Source organism: Cyprinus carpio, chromosome B13 (genome assembly GCF_018340385.1).
Source record: "Cyprinus carpio isolate SPL01 chromosome B13, ASM1834038v1, whole genome shotgun sequence".
NCBI classification, from domain to species: Eukaryota; Metazoa; Chordata; class Actinopteri; order Cypriniformes; family Cyprinidae; genus Cyprinus; species Cyprinus carpio.
This window is the reverse complement of record NC_056609.1, coordinates 25,571,782-25,589,277: the sequence shown is the minus strand read 5'-3', so window position 1 is coordinate 25,589,277 and position 17,496 is coordinate 25,571,782. Positions and strand designations below refer to the sequence as shown.

Here is a 17,496-nt window from a genome sequence, read left to right as displayed (position 1 = left end):
CTTAGACTCAGCCTCTTCAGTATTGCTGCAAACAAACCTCTGCGTTGCCAAGACACTGCAGCAGTCAGATCTCCTTGTACAGGACAAAGTTTGTCTTCAGGCTGTTAGTTTTTACGACCATGTAGAGCATGACCCTCATCCTCAGTCCAATGGCTTTATTTATGGCCGTACTCTTTGTTTTCTTATAGGAATGCTGAGAATGCTACAGGCTGCTCTCTCTCTGTCCCAACAAGACACAAACGAATAGTACTGGGATCTCCTTTCAGACACAATCTCACCCACATCCACTCCTACTGCAGGACACAATCTTAGGAATGCAAGATGCTAACAAGACAAGTCAATTTTTCTTTGTTTTCGCCATCTCCCTCATTTTTACTGTCCACCTACTGTTAAATACCCATCTGCTGCAGTATCTGACTGGTTTTATAATTTAACAATGAACTGACACACATCGAACATCATAAAGGGATCTCTCAATATGATAACCTGGGGCAAGTTTTTTGACAACATTCCCCAATGGTAGGTCATGTTCTCTTGCTGTATGGGGCAAGTCGTCACAATGGGAACCTGCCATTAAATAACCTACCTGTATTATAGTCGTTACAGCAAGATTTAAACAGGAACACATTTATAAAGCACAAAATATTTTTGAACGATCAACCTTCAATGCAGCATAAACTCTTTGTGACAGCTAGAGCCAGCCCTCCCAATTCTCAAATAACAAAAAAAAGAAAAAACAATCAAACAAAATAATAAACTAAATAAGAGAGTTGTTTATTCATTTATTTATTTCATATTTAGCTTTACAACATAAAAACATATATGCTGTAGGTATATGCCTTTAAGATTTGGTAGTGTGGTTAATGAAACTGTCAGTATAAATATATCTGTGCATGGAGGACGTTGTGATGGGAACATCGTATATGTTTGCAGAAATGTACACATTATCACACAGGCTTTTGTATGATGTTGTGGATGAGCAACAGTACACAGAAAAAGCCTCATTTGATCTGCATGTTCAACATCAAAATCTATGCATGCTTAAATTTAACTTAAAAGGCACAGCGGCTGTGTGTCAGTCGCATTACTTTGCAAAACAAGGTGTGCAAGACACTCCGAAGCTAAAGACTAAAAACTTACTCTGGGAAAGAAAGTTCAGCCTCATCAGTTCAGTATTGCCATGTCATATTTATTGGCTCATGACAAATAGATTCCCTTTTAGTTCTCAATAAAAATCACTTCCTAAGACACTGGCTTATTCATGATATTGAGTACATCATCCAAAATAGATGGGCCCAAGTCGAGTTCGAGAGAGAATAGGGATCCCGTGATTTGAGTGAGCGACTCCTGCGAGTGGCTTTTGCTTTTGGAGATTTCAAAGTCTGAATCGCATAGACGACCCTCTTCAACACCGCTATCTCTGTCCGCCCAGTCACCCTTGATGCCGAACATCTCCTGTTCATACTCAAAGACCGAATCGCTGTTGTTACCATTGTTAAAATTCCCATTGGCATCAGCGTTCCCGTTAACAAAGACGGACAAAAATGTTTCAAGCTCATTTTCACTGCTGTGTATCTTCTTCTTTGCAAGTGATTTCTCAGGCGTCTCAGTGCGGTCGATCAAAGGTTCGTCCTCCTCTGGGACGGGGCTGGGGTCGCTCCTGAAGGCACTGATGGACTGAAGCAGGGTCTCCATCTGCAGGATTTCCAGATCTTCAGAACCGGCTGGAGGAGTCGATGGCTCAGACAGGCGATCTTGGGTCATGGGAAACACGGTGGTGGAAATCAAAGGTAGAGTCAGTGCTTGGCTGCCACCGATGGATGGGAGCGAGATTGCATTCTTCAGGACCGGAGATGGAGTTTCGACGCAAGACGCATCGGAGGCACTATTAGCTCTTGTGAACTCCCCGTGGATGCCATATTGAGGTCGAATACGACCACCTTTCCCTGGTAGAAGCTCAAAATTTCCTTGCAGGAATGACATGTCACCGAAGGCATCGCACTCGCCGCCCTTTCCAATGTGGATAGTGTGTCGAAAGTCCCCAAGAGGCGGGCTTATCATATCCGGGGATAAAATGTCCCTCAGACGGCATTTCTTTCCCTTCTTACTGTAGTTGGATTTCAGGTAGATGGGCGTTTTGGCAGGCATCCCTGCAATAGAGTCCAGCAGTTATGGAGAGGAACAGGGAACACTCTGGAAGTTCAGATCTCCTCGGCGGTGTGCGATAAACTTGCTGGAGTCTCGCAAAGGAGAAGTGCAGGGGTTACATTCTCAGAGAGCAGCTGTTTTAAATGCGTCCTCAATCTTCACTGAAGATAATCCAGCTCAAATGTTTGGATTAATGTCCTTTACCTGGATGGATGGAGAAATAATTTAGTTTTCTTTGTACTCAGCATCAAAGACCTTTGTTGTGTTCAAAAATCCAGTAGTGAAATTCTTTTAAATGTTAAAGTAAATGTCACAGGTATCTTAAGCATGTGCAAAAAGAGATCAAAGAAAATATTTAGCACTGTCTGAAACATCTTTTGGAGATGTTACAGACAGATAGATGATAGATAGAAACAGTAGATAGAAACATAGACAGAGAGACAGATAGGTGATACATTTAAAAAAAAATCACATTTTGAAAAAAGCTTAATACAATAACATTTTTTTTTTGTAAAACAAGAATAATGAGAACATCAATTTTTGTTATTCATTTCAAAATGACCATATGTATGTTTACATTTTTTAATTAACACCACATGAGTCAAGAAGCTTTAAAGATAAAGAAAGGATTTCTAGAGATAAAGTAGAAATTGACAGAGTTTTAGAGTGGCTTTAGAGAGAGGAGGGCAGGAATAGACAGATAGGAGAGAGAGAGAAGGGTAACCGCAGATCATAAGAGGGAGAGAGACTTCTTGCCCATTTATGGACATATTTCCTTTTGAGAGGCCTTTAAACACTGACCCTTACTGACAGACTGCAAACAATCACTAAAGCAGCGACTCAGCCACAGCTAGCCAAATATGTGTGACTGAAAAAACATCCACATTCCCTCAGCAGCAGAGCCCAACGTCCTCTCGCTGCTTTAAGACCCTCTGCACTAAACCATTTGAGACCTGGGGCCATTTTCATTTCAAGAGAGGATCTTTTGTGAAAATGTAAATATGCACCATATTCCAAACTTACTTCAAAATTTTGGAATACTATTTACTGTATTAAAAAAAAGTAGCCTTGGTAACCATAAGATATTTCTTTTTTTTATTATTCTATTTGCATAAGTAGAATAACAATTGAATTATTAGAAAAATAATGCACACCGATGTGTAACTATACTGCAATATCAAACCAAGTACCATCTGTGTCCAAATACGGTGTGAGGCCTTTGAATAATAAAATACGATGGCATCACCATCTGATAACATGGAGCCACCACAGTACTTAAAATGACAGTCTGAATGACGTCACAGCTCACTGATCCACATCCCCTGAAGATCCTGGTTAGATACAGCTGGGGAGGACACTGTTTGCAAAACACTAGAAATTCCATTTCCTAGGAATACACGACTCCTCTGTGGTAACGTCCTAACAAATCACACAGCTGATAAACAACAGGAGTACCATGAAAGTGAGCTTCAGTACAGTCCTCGACAATGATGCAGGCTAGTCTGTTTGAGTCTGGATGAATGGTATTATTCTGGTTGTCTTACAGTCTTTGTGTTTTCTTATGCGCATCTTTTTGCACCAGCTCAGAGGTCATCTTGTGAGTTCATAGGGCTTTAAAAGCATTTTTGGACACTGATTCAGTGAAACACAAATAAACCTCAGTGAACTGAAAACTATTTTTAGATGTGACAAACATCATTGGGATGGCTGAAGAATGTGTGGCTGCATGAGTGTGTCGGTGATAGAAGAAAATATGTGTGTGTGTGTGTGTGTGCAGAAAGAATGCTGCATTGCATCTGTTGTCAAATCTCCCAAAATACCCAAACAATCCTCCAATTTGCCACATATATATTGTCATATATATATTTTGAAAAACCATATCTAGTAATTATTACTATATCATTATTCTTTAAATCAAACCAATGTTATTATTGGTTAGTTTTAGTAATTGTGTTGTGTGTTTCTGTCATTATTAGTTTCATCACTATTAGTTTTTTAAAATATGTCTATATAGTTTTTATTATTTTTATTTCAGTTTTGGTTGTAGTGATTTTAGTGTATCAAGATAAACTACATGAATAACTCACTGACTCATTTTTATTTTATATGTATTGTTTTTTAATTTTTTTCAGATAAAGTTTATTTCAAGTAAAAAAAAAATTATTATTATAATTATAATACTTATAATGTATTACATTATTATTGAAATACTATAATATAATATAAAGAAAAATAAAGAAATATAGCTAATAATAATATAAGAGATAAATTCATAAGAAGTAAAACATATACTAAATTTAAAATTTACACTGAAAATATAAAAATAAAAGCAAATATAATTTATGAATAAATCCTATCATAGTATATAAATAATATTAAATTATCACTGAACCCCCTTTGACTTTAATCTTAAAAATTTTGTTGCAGTTAAATTAAACAACAGCATATAGAAATTCGCTTGTTTGGTTACATTGATGAAAAAGTTCACATAAATCCTGCTGTCATGGCATGATCAAAGCAAGCAGGTGTGCGAACCCCTGGACCGGGTGAAATAAATCTCAAAGGAAGCCCAAATAATAATTAGTGTAGGTTAAAGGGTTAGGGTTTAAGGTTAAAGCTATGGTTAGTCTTCACCTTAAACCCCAGCAGGTGTGAGATGTCTTTGAATAAATTGTTCAATGCCAGGACTTGTTGAACAATAACAAACAATGCCATTCAATGCAACAGCCAGCCGCTGAGGTTTAGAAGTAGGGCAGCTGCCTCTCACACCCTCTTGATATGGCTTTATCTCAGGGCCATATTCTGCCTTCATTTCAGATCTGGAATGAGTCCAGGGGCAAATGTTGCACTTCCAAGTGCCCTGACGCCCCTGTAGAATGTCGAGATGGATCTGTCTGCCCCCTTTCCCTGGGGGACCATATCATCACACACCCCTCAGAAGTGCATGTCAGCAGGCCGGCAGCGTGTCTCCCCCCTTGGCAGACTGAATAAGCCGAAGCCTGAGCTCCATCCAGCAAAGTACAAATATTACAATTCTGTCACTTGTCCTCGTGTCTTTCTTCTGCAAGACAGACACAAAATATATTTTTAACAAGACAGACACAAAATATATTGTCCTCGTGTCTTTCTTCTGCAAGGGAACGAAACCCATTGACAAACATTCAATCAATTCAATTCAAATGAATGCTGACTGAATTGCTGAACAAATAATAGAATATTATTTTTTGGGTGGACTATCCCTTTAAGATTGAACTAAATGGAATTATTGAGACAGGATATAAGAAAAAAATTAAACTGATGTGCCAGAATGTGAAAAAAATAGACTCAATGTCATTGAACAAACCAGACTGGTCAAATTTAAATTCTGCCATAATTTACTCATCTTCATATCGTTTCAAATGTGTATGAAATTCTGTCATAATTTACTCATCTTCATATCGTTTCAAACGTGTATGCATTCATTTCTTATGCAAAACACAAGATATTTTGGGAAGCACATAACACTGAAGCCCATGGACTTCCATTTAATGGACATAAAAAAAAACAATCAAAACATCAAAATATTTTTCTCAAAATATCTTATGTTCCAGAGAAGAAAGTCATTTTGTTTGGAACATGAAGGCGAGCAAATAATGACAGAATATTCCTTTATGGATTGAGTATCCCTAAACAGACTGAATGAGGAAAATATGAGACTTAAAGTTGCTAAATGTGTGAGAAATGTGCGACTAAATAAGAAGAAAATTGACTGAATGTCATTAAACAAGCCAGAATAAATGAGACTGAATACAGAAGAAAGTAAGCCATACTGTTTTGAAGGTGAGAAAATGATGACAGAATTTTCATTTTTTGGTTCACTATCCCTTTAAGATTGAACTAGATGGAATTAATGAGATGGAATGAGACTGAATAAGAAAAAAATGAGACTAAATGAGAGGAAGTCAGATTGAGACCGAACTGGGCAGAATAATTGAGAATGAATATGACCAAATGTGATATAAGACTCAAGGCACCGGAATGAGACTGGACATGATGGAATGAGACAAAATGGCAAAATTAAAATTAAGAGTCCAAATGAGGTGAGGGCAGCAGTCCGAAGTCTGTAGACGGATATCATTGCATCCTGCTGGCTCTCAGGAAATAACTCACGTGTGAGTATGTGGGTCACATTATTATTAGAGCAAGTGCAAGCAGTGATCTAAACAAGTGCAATGATGCCATTCTCACTGTACACAGAAATGTGTTAAGACTCTCCTCAGCCCCGCAACTGCGCCAATTTTGATTCTCCCTCTAACCTATTTTAGCGATAGCCTTTTTTGGCTGAAAACCCGACCACTTGGTCCCATCTAAGAAGTTGCTGTTGCTGCCGATGCTGTATTTAAAGCACATCTGCATCATTTGGATGTTATTAGCTGGTCTTTTTACAGATGCAATATCCCAGCGCTTGCATGGCTAGATCATCTGGGCTGATCAAGCTCTCCTCTCTTGGGTGGTTCGGGTTTTTCTTCCTCTCTTGGGTGTTTTAGGCCTAAGCTTTCAATCTTTTCAAATTCCTCTGACCATAAACGACCCTGTTGGACAATGTTCTAAATGATTAAAGAAAAATACCACAGTCGGCCCAATTTGAGGTTTCCAGTGTGTTACATAAAGCAACCCTTAATTACACTCTGCTGCTGCTTTTGGAGGAACCAGGGTGGAGCAAGGTCTCTTTCGCCTCAACTTCATGCTTTTTACACCCTGCTATCCACCTCCAAGGCTTCTGTTCTCAAGCTGCTGTTGTCTTTGGCTTTCCTGCGTGCAAGAGTCGAGTTGACTTTCCAAGTTCTGTTGGACAGAGGAATGTATCTGAGGAATGTTTCTGGTCAAGCAGTTGAGTATGTGCTTGAAGAACAGAGAGGAACCAGGTGTCGGGTTGCTTTGAGCTTGTTCTGTGGTGTGTGGGAATTTGCGCGACATATTCTGCAGTACAAATTCTCACATGCTGTAATGACAGCCATGTGCATGAGTGGAAAGAGGTTTCACAAGCCCAACCAGCAAATAGCAGCCACATGGTCTTATGTCATCTACAATCTTTAAAATGAACGTTTCAACAGGGGGATTTTGCAGCAATGCCAACAATGCCTTAAAAATAAAGGTTCTTTTAACATCCATAGAATGTTTCCATTGGACAAAAGGTTGTTTATAGTGGAAAAAGCCTATTTAGATGATTATGTTCTTCATGTTCTTCACACTAAGAACTGTTCACTGAAAGGTTCTTTGGGGAACCCAAATTGGTTCTTCAGTGGCATTGCTGCAAAAACTTTAATTTGTAAGAGTTTATAAAGAACCTTTTGTGGAATGGAAAGATTGCATTGATGTTAAAGGCTCTTCATGGAGCTACAGTATAGATGCCAATAAAGAACCTTTATTTTTAAAGGTTGTACTCAAGAAACATACCCTTAAGAAAATTCTATTTGCATGTAATTTAAATAATCATTTGTTATCATGCTCATATTCCTGCCAAAAATCATCAGTATCTAGTTTTACCTGCTCCTGTGCTCCTTTGCAGATGAATGCCCCTCTTTTCTTCACTCTGTGGTTGTCGTTCCGGAGGTGCCTTGACCCAAACTGTTAGTCAGCTTCTGGGTGGTGTAGCGTGTTGCCGTTTTCGTCTTCTCTCTCACTCTCTCTCTCTCTTTCTGCCCTTGAGGGTTTACTTCTCACAGGCAGGACGTCTGCTGGACAGCTGTTTCAGAATTCCTCCTCTGAAGCATTGCGGCGTGTCTCCGCTTTGCTTTGCTCCTCCTTCCTCCGCCTGCAGCACCTGTCCCTGCCTGTCTGGAATCTAATTCTCTCGTCTTCAGCAATCCCGAGCCACTGGAGCTGCGGCAGTATTTCCTGGAGAGACAGACAGCGCTCGCTCAAGGGAGGAGGAAAATGAATGTGGAGTGTGGAGCCTCTCCTACTGTGTTCCCAGCTGCTGAACGTCAAAGTCCTTCCCTTCTAAAACAGAGCAGAAGAAATACAACGTCCCTCTCTCACTCTCTCTGTTCGTCTTGTCACTCCCCACCTCCCCTTCTCGCACTCTCTCTCACACGTTTTTCCTTTCTATCACAGTTCTCACATTCACTTACCTTCTTTGGATCCCGTTCTATTTTGTCATTCTGCAATTTATTTCTGCCGACTTCAGCATCTCTGCCTCATTTGTTGGCTCAGCATTTACCAGACACCATTACAACATCTGAGAGGTGAAATGCAACCTTGCTAGAAAGAAAGACAGACAGACAGATAGATAGATAGATAGATAGATAGATAGACAGATAGATGAACATATAGAATGTTCTTGATTATTTAGACAGAAAAGCTGTTTCTCTTTGCAGCTGCACTGCACTGTAAACCTCTCTGGAGCCTTTCATCACCCTCAACATAAAATAGGTTTCCTTGGCAACGAGTTCACATTTGACAGTCAAATTAAAAACGAAACAAACACATTAAAACGCAAAAAAAATGAGTTCACGTTTGACAGGATTAGGAGGGGGTGCAGCGAGTCTGTCCTGCTCTTGTGTGTGTGTGTGTGTGTGTATGTGTGTGTGAGAGAGAGAGAAAGAGAGAGAGAGAGATTGGCATAAGCTCTGTTCCAAATGCTATATTTAGTGAGCTTCCTACCTGGATAGAAGAGACATTATATGCATGAAGCTGTTCCTAAGAATGAGATACATTATTATGAGCATCTTATAAGAAAATATTGAATGTATACTTTAAAAACAACAGAATCCTACAATGAACTGAGATGTGCACACTGAAAAAAAATAATTTGAAGATGGAGTTTAAAGCAATAGCAGTAGTATGATCTAATTAAAAACAGTATGTTTACATAAACTAATATATAGAATTAAAATATTTGTGTGTGCTATGGATTTTTATTCTTGAGTGTCACAGTATCACACCGTTTGCAACATGGTAACACATTGAAATGAATTAACAGTCGAGTGAGCTTGGTGTGAGCTTGGAGCTATTTTTATGGTGCACAGAATAGCTGGTTATATAGAGCGTTCCAAATCAGTATCTTATGAGGTTCCAGATCAGTTTAGATTCTGCCTTAGAAGGCAGCTGTCTGCATTGCAGTTTATTACATTGCAAAACATCCGAGTATTTTTAAATATTTGTCTTATTTCCATTTTTTTTATCTAAAAATCATTAAAACCAGTTTGTGTGTGTATGTAAGCATAAACAAGTCACTTATTTTAACTCACCTTCAGCAAACTGTCAATCATATGAGATCACAGCAATTAGCAAAAGACAGTGATCCAATTAATTCCTGATAGACGCATCCCAACTATTTTAGGTCAAAGTCAAGTCTGGCTTCACTCGAATATATGCAACAATAGAAAAGAAAAGATGATCTGAATTTATGTTTCACACCAACTTTAAAAACAAGTGTACAAAAATCAGCCAGTACAGTTAAGATAAAATAAAAAAAAAATACACTAATATAAAATCTTTTATCTGAAAACAAGTCCTCATTCTTATGCAGTGTTGCTTCTCAAGTATATTTATTTTATTGTCGTTGGTGTGTTTTTATTTTATTTAAAAAATACTTTTTCTTCTTGTTATTATTATTATTATTATTATTTTGTAGTGTAGGTTTTGGAATAGAGTTCAATAGTTGCTTAAAAACATTATATGCATGATTTCAGATTTAAATTTACATAACACTAGTATAGGGACCAGTTCTCACTATTAACTAGTTGATTATTAACCTGCCTATTAACATATTGGCTGTAAATTCTACATGACCATATTCTACATCCCTAATCCTACCCAATACCTGAACTTAACACATACCTTACTAACTATTTATTGAGTTTATTGAGGGAAAAGTCATAGTTAATGGTTTGTTAATAGCGAGAACTGGATCTCAAAATAAAGTGTGACCAAATTTACATTTGTGGGTTTTATCCAAAGCTACTTGTAGTGCATTCAAGGTTTACATACAGTATGTGTGTTCCTTGTGAACATCTGCTTCTTGATCCAGTGCCATACTCCTCTGTAGCACCAATGACCCTTTATTGACTGCCCACAGAGAGTCTGACCGTGTTTCCCGTATGGCTGGATCTTACACTTGTGGATGGTCTGTTAAATTTGAACAATCATTCAGTTAAGTGAAACAGCCACTTTTTGACGACAAGCTTTCTGAATGAAGTCTTTTTGTGTTTTGTGGGCATGATGTCACATGTGGAGAGCACATGGTTGCAGGAAGAATACTGAGTATTGTCCTCATGTTTGCCAAACGGCAATCGCCATCTAAATGCTTGTGGACACTAGTGTTTAGAGGAATCTGAGAGGAACACCTCCAGTTCTTCCCTCCAAAAGAGACTATTTGAGTTCACATGAGTGCAGACTTAGTGTTGGAAATGCTGTGATGTTTCTGAAAGAATTACCTGATTTTCCCAGTTTCAAATGAGCTTGTTTTGGACCACAGAACAATCAGAGCCTGTGAAGTTATGTTTGGTCACTGAAAACCATGAGAGCTGACTAAATGCTGCCACTGAAGTCACTTCCTCTACTGTCAGAAGTTTTGAGGTGTCACATAGACAGCGATCCTGTAAGAAACACACTGTTCTTTTTTTACTTTGGGTTAGTAATTCACACTACTTACCCTCTTACATCATGAAGCTGTATCACAACTAGGTACAAAGTTAATTAGTAGAACCTTAATTTTCAACCTCCGTTCAAACAGAGAGTATTACAACTATAGAAACAGCATATGATATATACATACAGTACAGACCAAAAGTTTGGAAACATTACTATTTTTAATGTTTTTGAAAGAAGTTTCTTCTGCTCATCAAGCCTGCATTTATTTGATCAAAAATACAGAAAAAACAGTAATATTGTGAAATATTATTACAACTTAAAATAATAGTTTTCTATTTGAATATACTTTAAAAATAATTTATTCCTGTGATGCAAAGCTGAATTTTCAGCATCATTACTCCAGCCTTCAGTGTCACATGTAACATCCAGTCTATCACATGATCATTTAGAAATCATTCTAATATTCTGATTTATTATGAGTGTTGGAAACAGTTCTGCTGTCTAATATATTTGATGAATAAAAGGTTAAAAAGAACTGCATTTATTCAAAAAAAAAAAAAAAAAAATTCTAATAATATATATTCTAATAATACATTTTCTTTACAATCACTTTTTATCAATTTAACACATCCTTGCTGAATAAAAGTATTGATTTTATTTAAAAAAAGAGAGAAAAAAAATTACTGACCCCAAATTACTGACCAGTAGTGTATATTGTTATTACAAAATATTTATATTTTAAAAACATAGCTTTTTTTTTTTTTTTTTTTTTTTTTTTTTTTTTACTTTTTATTCATCAAAGTATCCTAAAAAAGTATCACATGTTCTGAAAAAATATTAAGCAGCAGAACTGTTTCCAACTTTGATAATGAATCATCATATTAGAATGGTTTCTAAAGGATCATGTGATAATGATCCTAAAAATTCAGCTTTGCATCACAGAAATAAATGATAATTTAAAGTATAATACATTTAAAAACAATTATTTTAAATTGTAATAATATATCACAATATTACATTTTTTTTTCTGTATTTTTGATCAAATAAATGCAGGCTTGATGAGCAGAAGAAACTTCTTTCAAAAACATTAAAAATAGTAATGTTTCCAAACTTTTGGTCTGTACTGTACATATATACTCATTTGTAAGTGAGGTTAATAAAACATGCGAAATGATTGAATGTAAATATAATTTGCTATGTTAACCCTACTGTGAAGCGAGACTTCAAAAAACAGGGTTAAAGGAATTAATCAATTTCCAATGGTGATGAACGTCTTAACCTGGGCTTCTTAAGTAATACATGTCCTGCTTCTGCCATGTTTGAAAGTTGTTGAATATATAAATAAATGTGTCAATGAATGTTGCTACAGAGGCTTGTTAAACCTTTCAAATAAACAGTGCAGACTTTGTCTTGTGCTTTGATTTGTGTGGTTGTGGTTATAGCACTGGGCACTGATCTCACTCTTCCTTGTTCCTCTAAGTAAGCAAAAGCAAATATTTACAAAACTTTCCATCTTATTTTCTTTTAATGATTTCCAAGCAGTTGCAACACACATGTTCTTTTTTCATTTTCCTGACCTTTCAAAAACGTCCTGATGCCTTTGAAAGTGAGGGGCTGTTTGAGGTTCTGGTTGGGTCATGATTTTTCCACCTTCTTCTCCAACGGTAGGAAACAAACTGCCAAGCAGACCGCAAGTATCAGGTGGGTGATGTTTTCTGTGCTCTCCATGTTAGTAGTGTTTTAGTTCCAAATTTAAATGCCACACACATACTGCAACACTTTCCTACACTCTCAGAAATAAAGGTACAAAAGCTGTCACTGGGGCAGTACCTTTTCAAAAAGGTACACTTTTTTACCTATTATGGACCCCTATTTAGGTACCAAAATGGACCCTTAAGGTACAAATGCGTAACTTTTGAAAAGGTACCACCCCAGTGACAGCTGTTGTACTTTTATTTCTGAGAGTGTACTAAAAAATAACTTTAACCAGCCAAAGATTTTTAGAGGGGTTTTGGGAACTTGTTTGCAGTTTAAGTAGACATGTCCTGCTGACTTTTGACATGTTAGACATGAAAAATTGAGTGAAAGAAATTTGAAAGTCATTATTATCATTTTTAACACTGTAAATACAGTAGATAAAACAACATAATGAGGACAAAAGTCATGGTAGACTTGCACAATGTTGAAACTGTTATTCCTATTCATTCAGTTCATGAACCAAATGTTCTCAGCCTCCCACTTTCACTGTTTACACATGCATCCCTGAAGGCAGATCACCTCCGAACACTGAGAGGTTGTGCTTTCCTTAAAGGGATAATTCACTAAAAATGTCTAAAAATTTACTCTCCCTCAAGTTCCAAACCTGTATGAGTTTCTTTCTTCAATTAAACACAACAGACAATATTTAGAAGAATGTGGGTTGCCAAATGTTGCTGGTATCCATTGACTTCCATAGTATTTGTTTTTCTTTACTATGGCAGTTAGAAATTCATACATGTTTGGAACAACATGAGGGTGAGTAAATGTAATTTTTATTTTCATAATTCAATTATTATGAAATTTACTAGCAATTTCTGAGTGAAAACTGTTTAAGTGTATGCACTTCCATTTCAAATAATGGAGGCTAATGAAGGGAGTCAGTAGTCTATTCCCAAAAGAATTCCAGTAGCCATTTCCGGAAGCATGTCATCTTGTAATCAGTGTGTGGTATGGTGAAAAGAACTGGCCAGAAAGAACTACCCCAGAACGTATCTATTTATTCCATGAGAATAGGCGGCGCATGCACAGTTTATTACAGGGCGTGTGCGGTCACAGAGTGGGAGTCGTACTGATTAAAGAGTCTGACTGCTGTCAGTTCCCAGAATGCACTTCTGCAAGAGGAGGACACAACATTGTATTTTAGAATAAGGAGTTGGGATATATGTTAAACATAAATAAATACAGATGGGGAAAGTATCTACATAGGTCAGATTCTTGGCTAGATGAATAATAAATACAGTCGTATTGTATAGCTGAGGTTTCTAAAGTATGTAGGAGCATTTTTTGACTAAACCTTAGTGGCCACACATCTTTCAGAATGGATTTATTTTTGCTCTGTGTTTTTGTGTTCTGGGGTTATTGCTGTAATACAGTGCCTTTTGAACTGTTTTACTTTCAAAAATGTTTGTGTTACAATTTAAGTATTTATATAGAAGAATAAACCAGAGATATTTTTATTTCTCAGACATGTTACACCTATTCATTATAACTTCATTATTTACACAATGACAAAAAATTATTTAATAAACAAATAAAATCAAAAATTTAAATTAAGTCCTAAACTAACTGGATGAAACTGAAGAGCTGATGTTGATAAATTAGATTGGATATGGATTTAATTTACCATTTTTTTATGACTGCTTGCACATTTCTGTAATTTTATGAAACAGGAGGACTAATTTAGAGAGACAAAAGCCTAGTACCACAAAACATGGCAGAAATCATCAGATCCATTGAAAATACTTACTAATATTTGTGCTGTTTTCCCTCCAAAATGATGTCACTTCCTGTAGGATGATGTCATTAAGGAACTGTTTTTAAGGCATTTTTAAAATGGAATTTAATTACATTTAATTAAAAAAGAACTATAAAAAAACTTTTATAATTTCCATCCTCAGTGAATATAATATTTCATCCAGTATGTTAAGACACATGTGATGGGAACATGAAGATGTAATGCATAGGTATGACCTGCACTGTAAAAAATTTAATTAACAAAATGTTGGAATTAAATATACAAAAATAGCTAATATTCCCACCATAAATGATATAATAAAACATATTATATTAAGTCTACACAAATATATGTAAAAAAAAAAAAAAACATTGAATGAAGGGTTATTTTGAAATCCAGTCAACACTCAGAATCCAACCAACCAACTAAAATAATACTATAAAAACAAATCCAGCCAACAAGAGGGGACAGTTAATACAGAGGGGCCAGTCTTATGTTGTGCATTTGGTCACACTATTTTAAGGTCCAAATCTGGCTATTAACAAACCATTAACTATGACTTTTTGTCTCAGATGCTTATAGGGTAAGTGTTAAGTTTATGTGTTAGGTAGGATTAGAGCAGTAGGGTCATGTAGAATAAAATGCTTAATAATCTGTTTTTTATAATAATATGCAAATGTATTATAATACGTATTTTTATAATAATATGCAAATGTATTATAATACGTATAAAACTTTCACCATCTGCACCACTGAAGCTGACAATAAGCAATTGTCTTTTGTAGTTTTGAATAGCTCAATCGCACAATAACCATCTGCACAATGGTGGCAATTTATGTACCTCTGAAAACAACAATCGCACAATAACCTCGTAAAAAGCCTCTGCAAACAAGGTTCGCTCTCTATCCTCAATCCTGGTTGTTGAGAAGCATCGCAGAATCGTTAATTATTCAAATGCAAGCTGAAAGATATGATTTTAATTTTTTTTTTTTGAGTGACACGTAGAAGGTGGGGGCACACTGGGGGGCAATCAGTTTTCAGGAAGGGCAAATGCCCCCATGGCCTCTCCCCTGTCTACACCACTGCAGCCAACACTGAAATCATGACTGTGTCCGGATCAGCAACTAGAGATGACCTCGACAGTCCTGAATGTCAGAGGAGCCAATGACAACTAGATGAGCCCCAGAGACAGATCCCCTCCGAAGACCTCGTCACCTAGACGGCCATCAGGGCAAGACCACAGGGACCAGACCAGTCCTCTGCACAATCTTACTTTGCTGCAGCCTGCAGTCATCTGGCCAGAGAAGAACGATGGAGTTTTCGTTCCTTCGACACACCATTTTCCTGTTAAATACTGTAAAGCTGCTTTGACACAATCTGTATTGTAAAAAGCACTATGTAAATACACTTGATACTTGATTACAGTTGAACTGTAACACCTGGTTAATTCATTTTTTCTGACTTCTTCATTTTAAAGATGTAATTGTGAACAGTAGTAATATTTGTAAATATTTGTTTGCAAACATTTTGTTTAACTTGTTTAGTCTTTTTAAGTTCATTAAACAAATTTTTAAAATGAATTTTGTAGTAGTATTACAAATGTAATGTTTGACAGTTCACCCAAAAAATGGAAGTTTGCTGTTATTTTAATGCCCCTCGGGCCATCTAAGATGTTAGTGGCTTTGTTTTCTTCAGTAGAACAGATTTTTATCTGAAACAGCGATCCTTGGCGATTCATACACTACATGTCTGTGGCTGCCGGTTTTTGATTGTTTTGCTTCATAAGACCTCAATGTATCCTCAGGAGCCTTTCGTAATTTGGTCTTGTCTGTATATGTTTATTTGACTCTCAAAGCCGGCAGCCAGAGGTGTGCAGTTTACGAATTGCCAAAGACAATGGTTTCACCTAAAAACATCTTTTACTGTTCAACTGAAGAAAAAAAAAAAAGTTGACTACATCTTGGATGGCTTGAGGGTGAGTCAATTAACAGCAAATATTCATTTTTGGGTGAAAAATCCCTTTAAGCCTCCCTAGTCTGTATGACAAACGTTATACATGCAGATCATTATTAAATAAATGTTCCTGTGGCTCAGTGGTAGAGCACTGGGTTAGCAGTGCAAAAGGTTGTGGGTTCAATTCCCAGGGAACATACTTATTGATAAAAAAATATTTATATATTATAGCCTGAATGTACTGTAAGTTGCTTTGGATAAAAGCGTCTGATAAGTGCAAAAATTTAAACAAAGGCTATTATGTGTTTTTAGTGATTGCTAGACACCAGTTAATAATTTTCTTAAACTCAGTATAAAATATAATAACTAGTTCCACGGCAATATCTTATGATGCCCAAATAATAAATCTTAGTTGAGGTAACATGAAATACTTGGAGGAAATGGTTACATTTTAATTGACATGCTTTGCTGTAGTGTTCAAATGTCTGACCAATTAAAACATTTTAGTTGAATGGCCTATAAAACTATTTCAGCAAAGGTTGAGCCAAATAAAAAAATAACAATTCAGGCAACACTTTAAAGACAGAAATTGACTATTTAAAATTTATGTGGAGTTACTTAATAATAATTATTTAACATCTCAAATTTTTTTAGTGAGTAGCTTATGTGCCCTGCTGGTCCTGGAAACCGTCTGGTTTTTATTAGATCAGGTCTGGGTTCAGGTTATGGTCAGAAGCCTTGGAATTGCAGCTATGTTTATGTAAAAGATTTCATAACGCCTTCCTTCCACTAACTAGTTATTGTTTATTTTAAATTATTTCATGTGAATTTCTACCTGCATTCCAATGTGCTGATCCCAGATATATGAGGCTAATTTTGGGATGCTCTTCTTGTCTTTGTATGCCAAGAGGGATAATTAGTTTCCCATAATTATTTATCAGTCCTTATCTGGAAATTCCAAACGTTTTTTTTTTCTAGTCCCATAGGGAAATAACATGTCACTCCCTTCAGAAAATTTGGAAAGTCACACTTTATCAGTATAGTCAGTAAATAACATTCCAGAGAGGAGCAGATGGTCATCAGAAAACTCCCATCCCACTGGTTTCAAACTTACATTAAAGCTCTTAGGATTTCCAAAGTGATTATTCAAATCCACTCCAGTACTCAAACATGCTTCCCATACAAAAAAGAAAGAAAATCTAAATAAAAAAAGATTTGACAATATAAATAGTAATTAATTTGAGGTAGGACTAAGGTTTAAGGGATGGTTCACCAAACCAAAATCATCATTTACTCATCCTCATGTTGTTCCAAACCTGTATGGA

The 17,496-nt window shown here is 36.4% G+C and overlaps 1 protein-coding gene across 2 annotated transcripts; it reads right to left on the bottom strand.

Annotated features, from left to right (window-relative positions):
* Positions 1-769: 769 nt before the first annotated feature.
* cdc42ep3 (CDC42 effector protein (Rho GTPase binding) 3) lies at positions 770-8,443 on the bottom strand. 2 transcript variants are annotated; one of them, XM_042737430.1, is made up of 3 exons: positions 8,262-8,443; positions 7,675-8,130; positions 770-2,352 (listed from the first exon to the last, which is right to left on the bottom strand). In XM_042737430.1, the coding sequence occupies exon 3, from the start codon at positions 2,146-2,148 to the stop codon at positions 1,243-1,245; it is 906 nt and encodes a 301-aa protein (XP_042593364.1). In that variant the 5' UTR covers positions 2,149-2,352; positions 7,675-8,130; positions 8,262-8,443; the 3' UTR covers positions 770-1,242. The 2 variants fall into 2 exon arrangements, with proteins under 2 accessions (XP_042593364.1, XP_018969530.1); XM_019113985.2 differs by lacking the exon at positions 8,262-8,443 and having other exon boundaries at positions 7,675-8,194.
* Positions 8,444-17,496: the final 9,053 nt, after the last annotated feature.

Excerpts from the sequence above, each read along its gene's own strand:
- cdc42ep3 (XM_042737430.1), bottom strand. The coding sequence starts at position 2,148 with ATGCCTGCCAAAACGCCCATCTACCTGAAATCCAACTACAGTAAGAAG.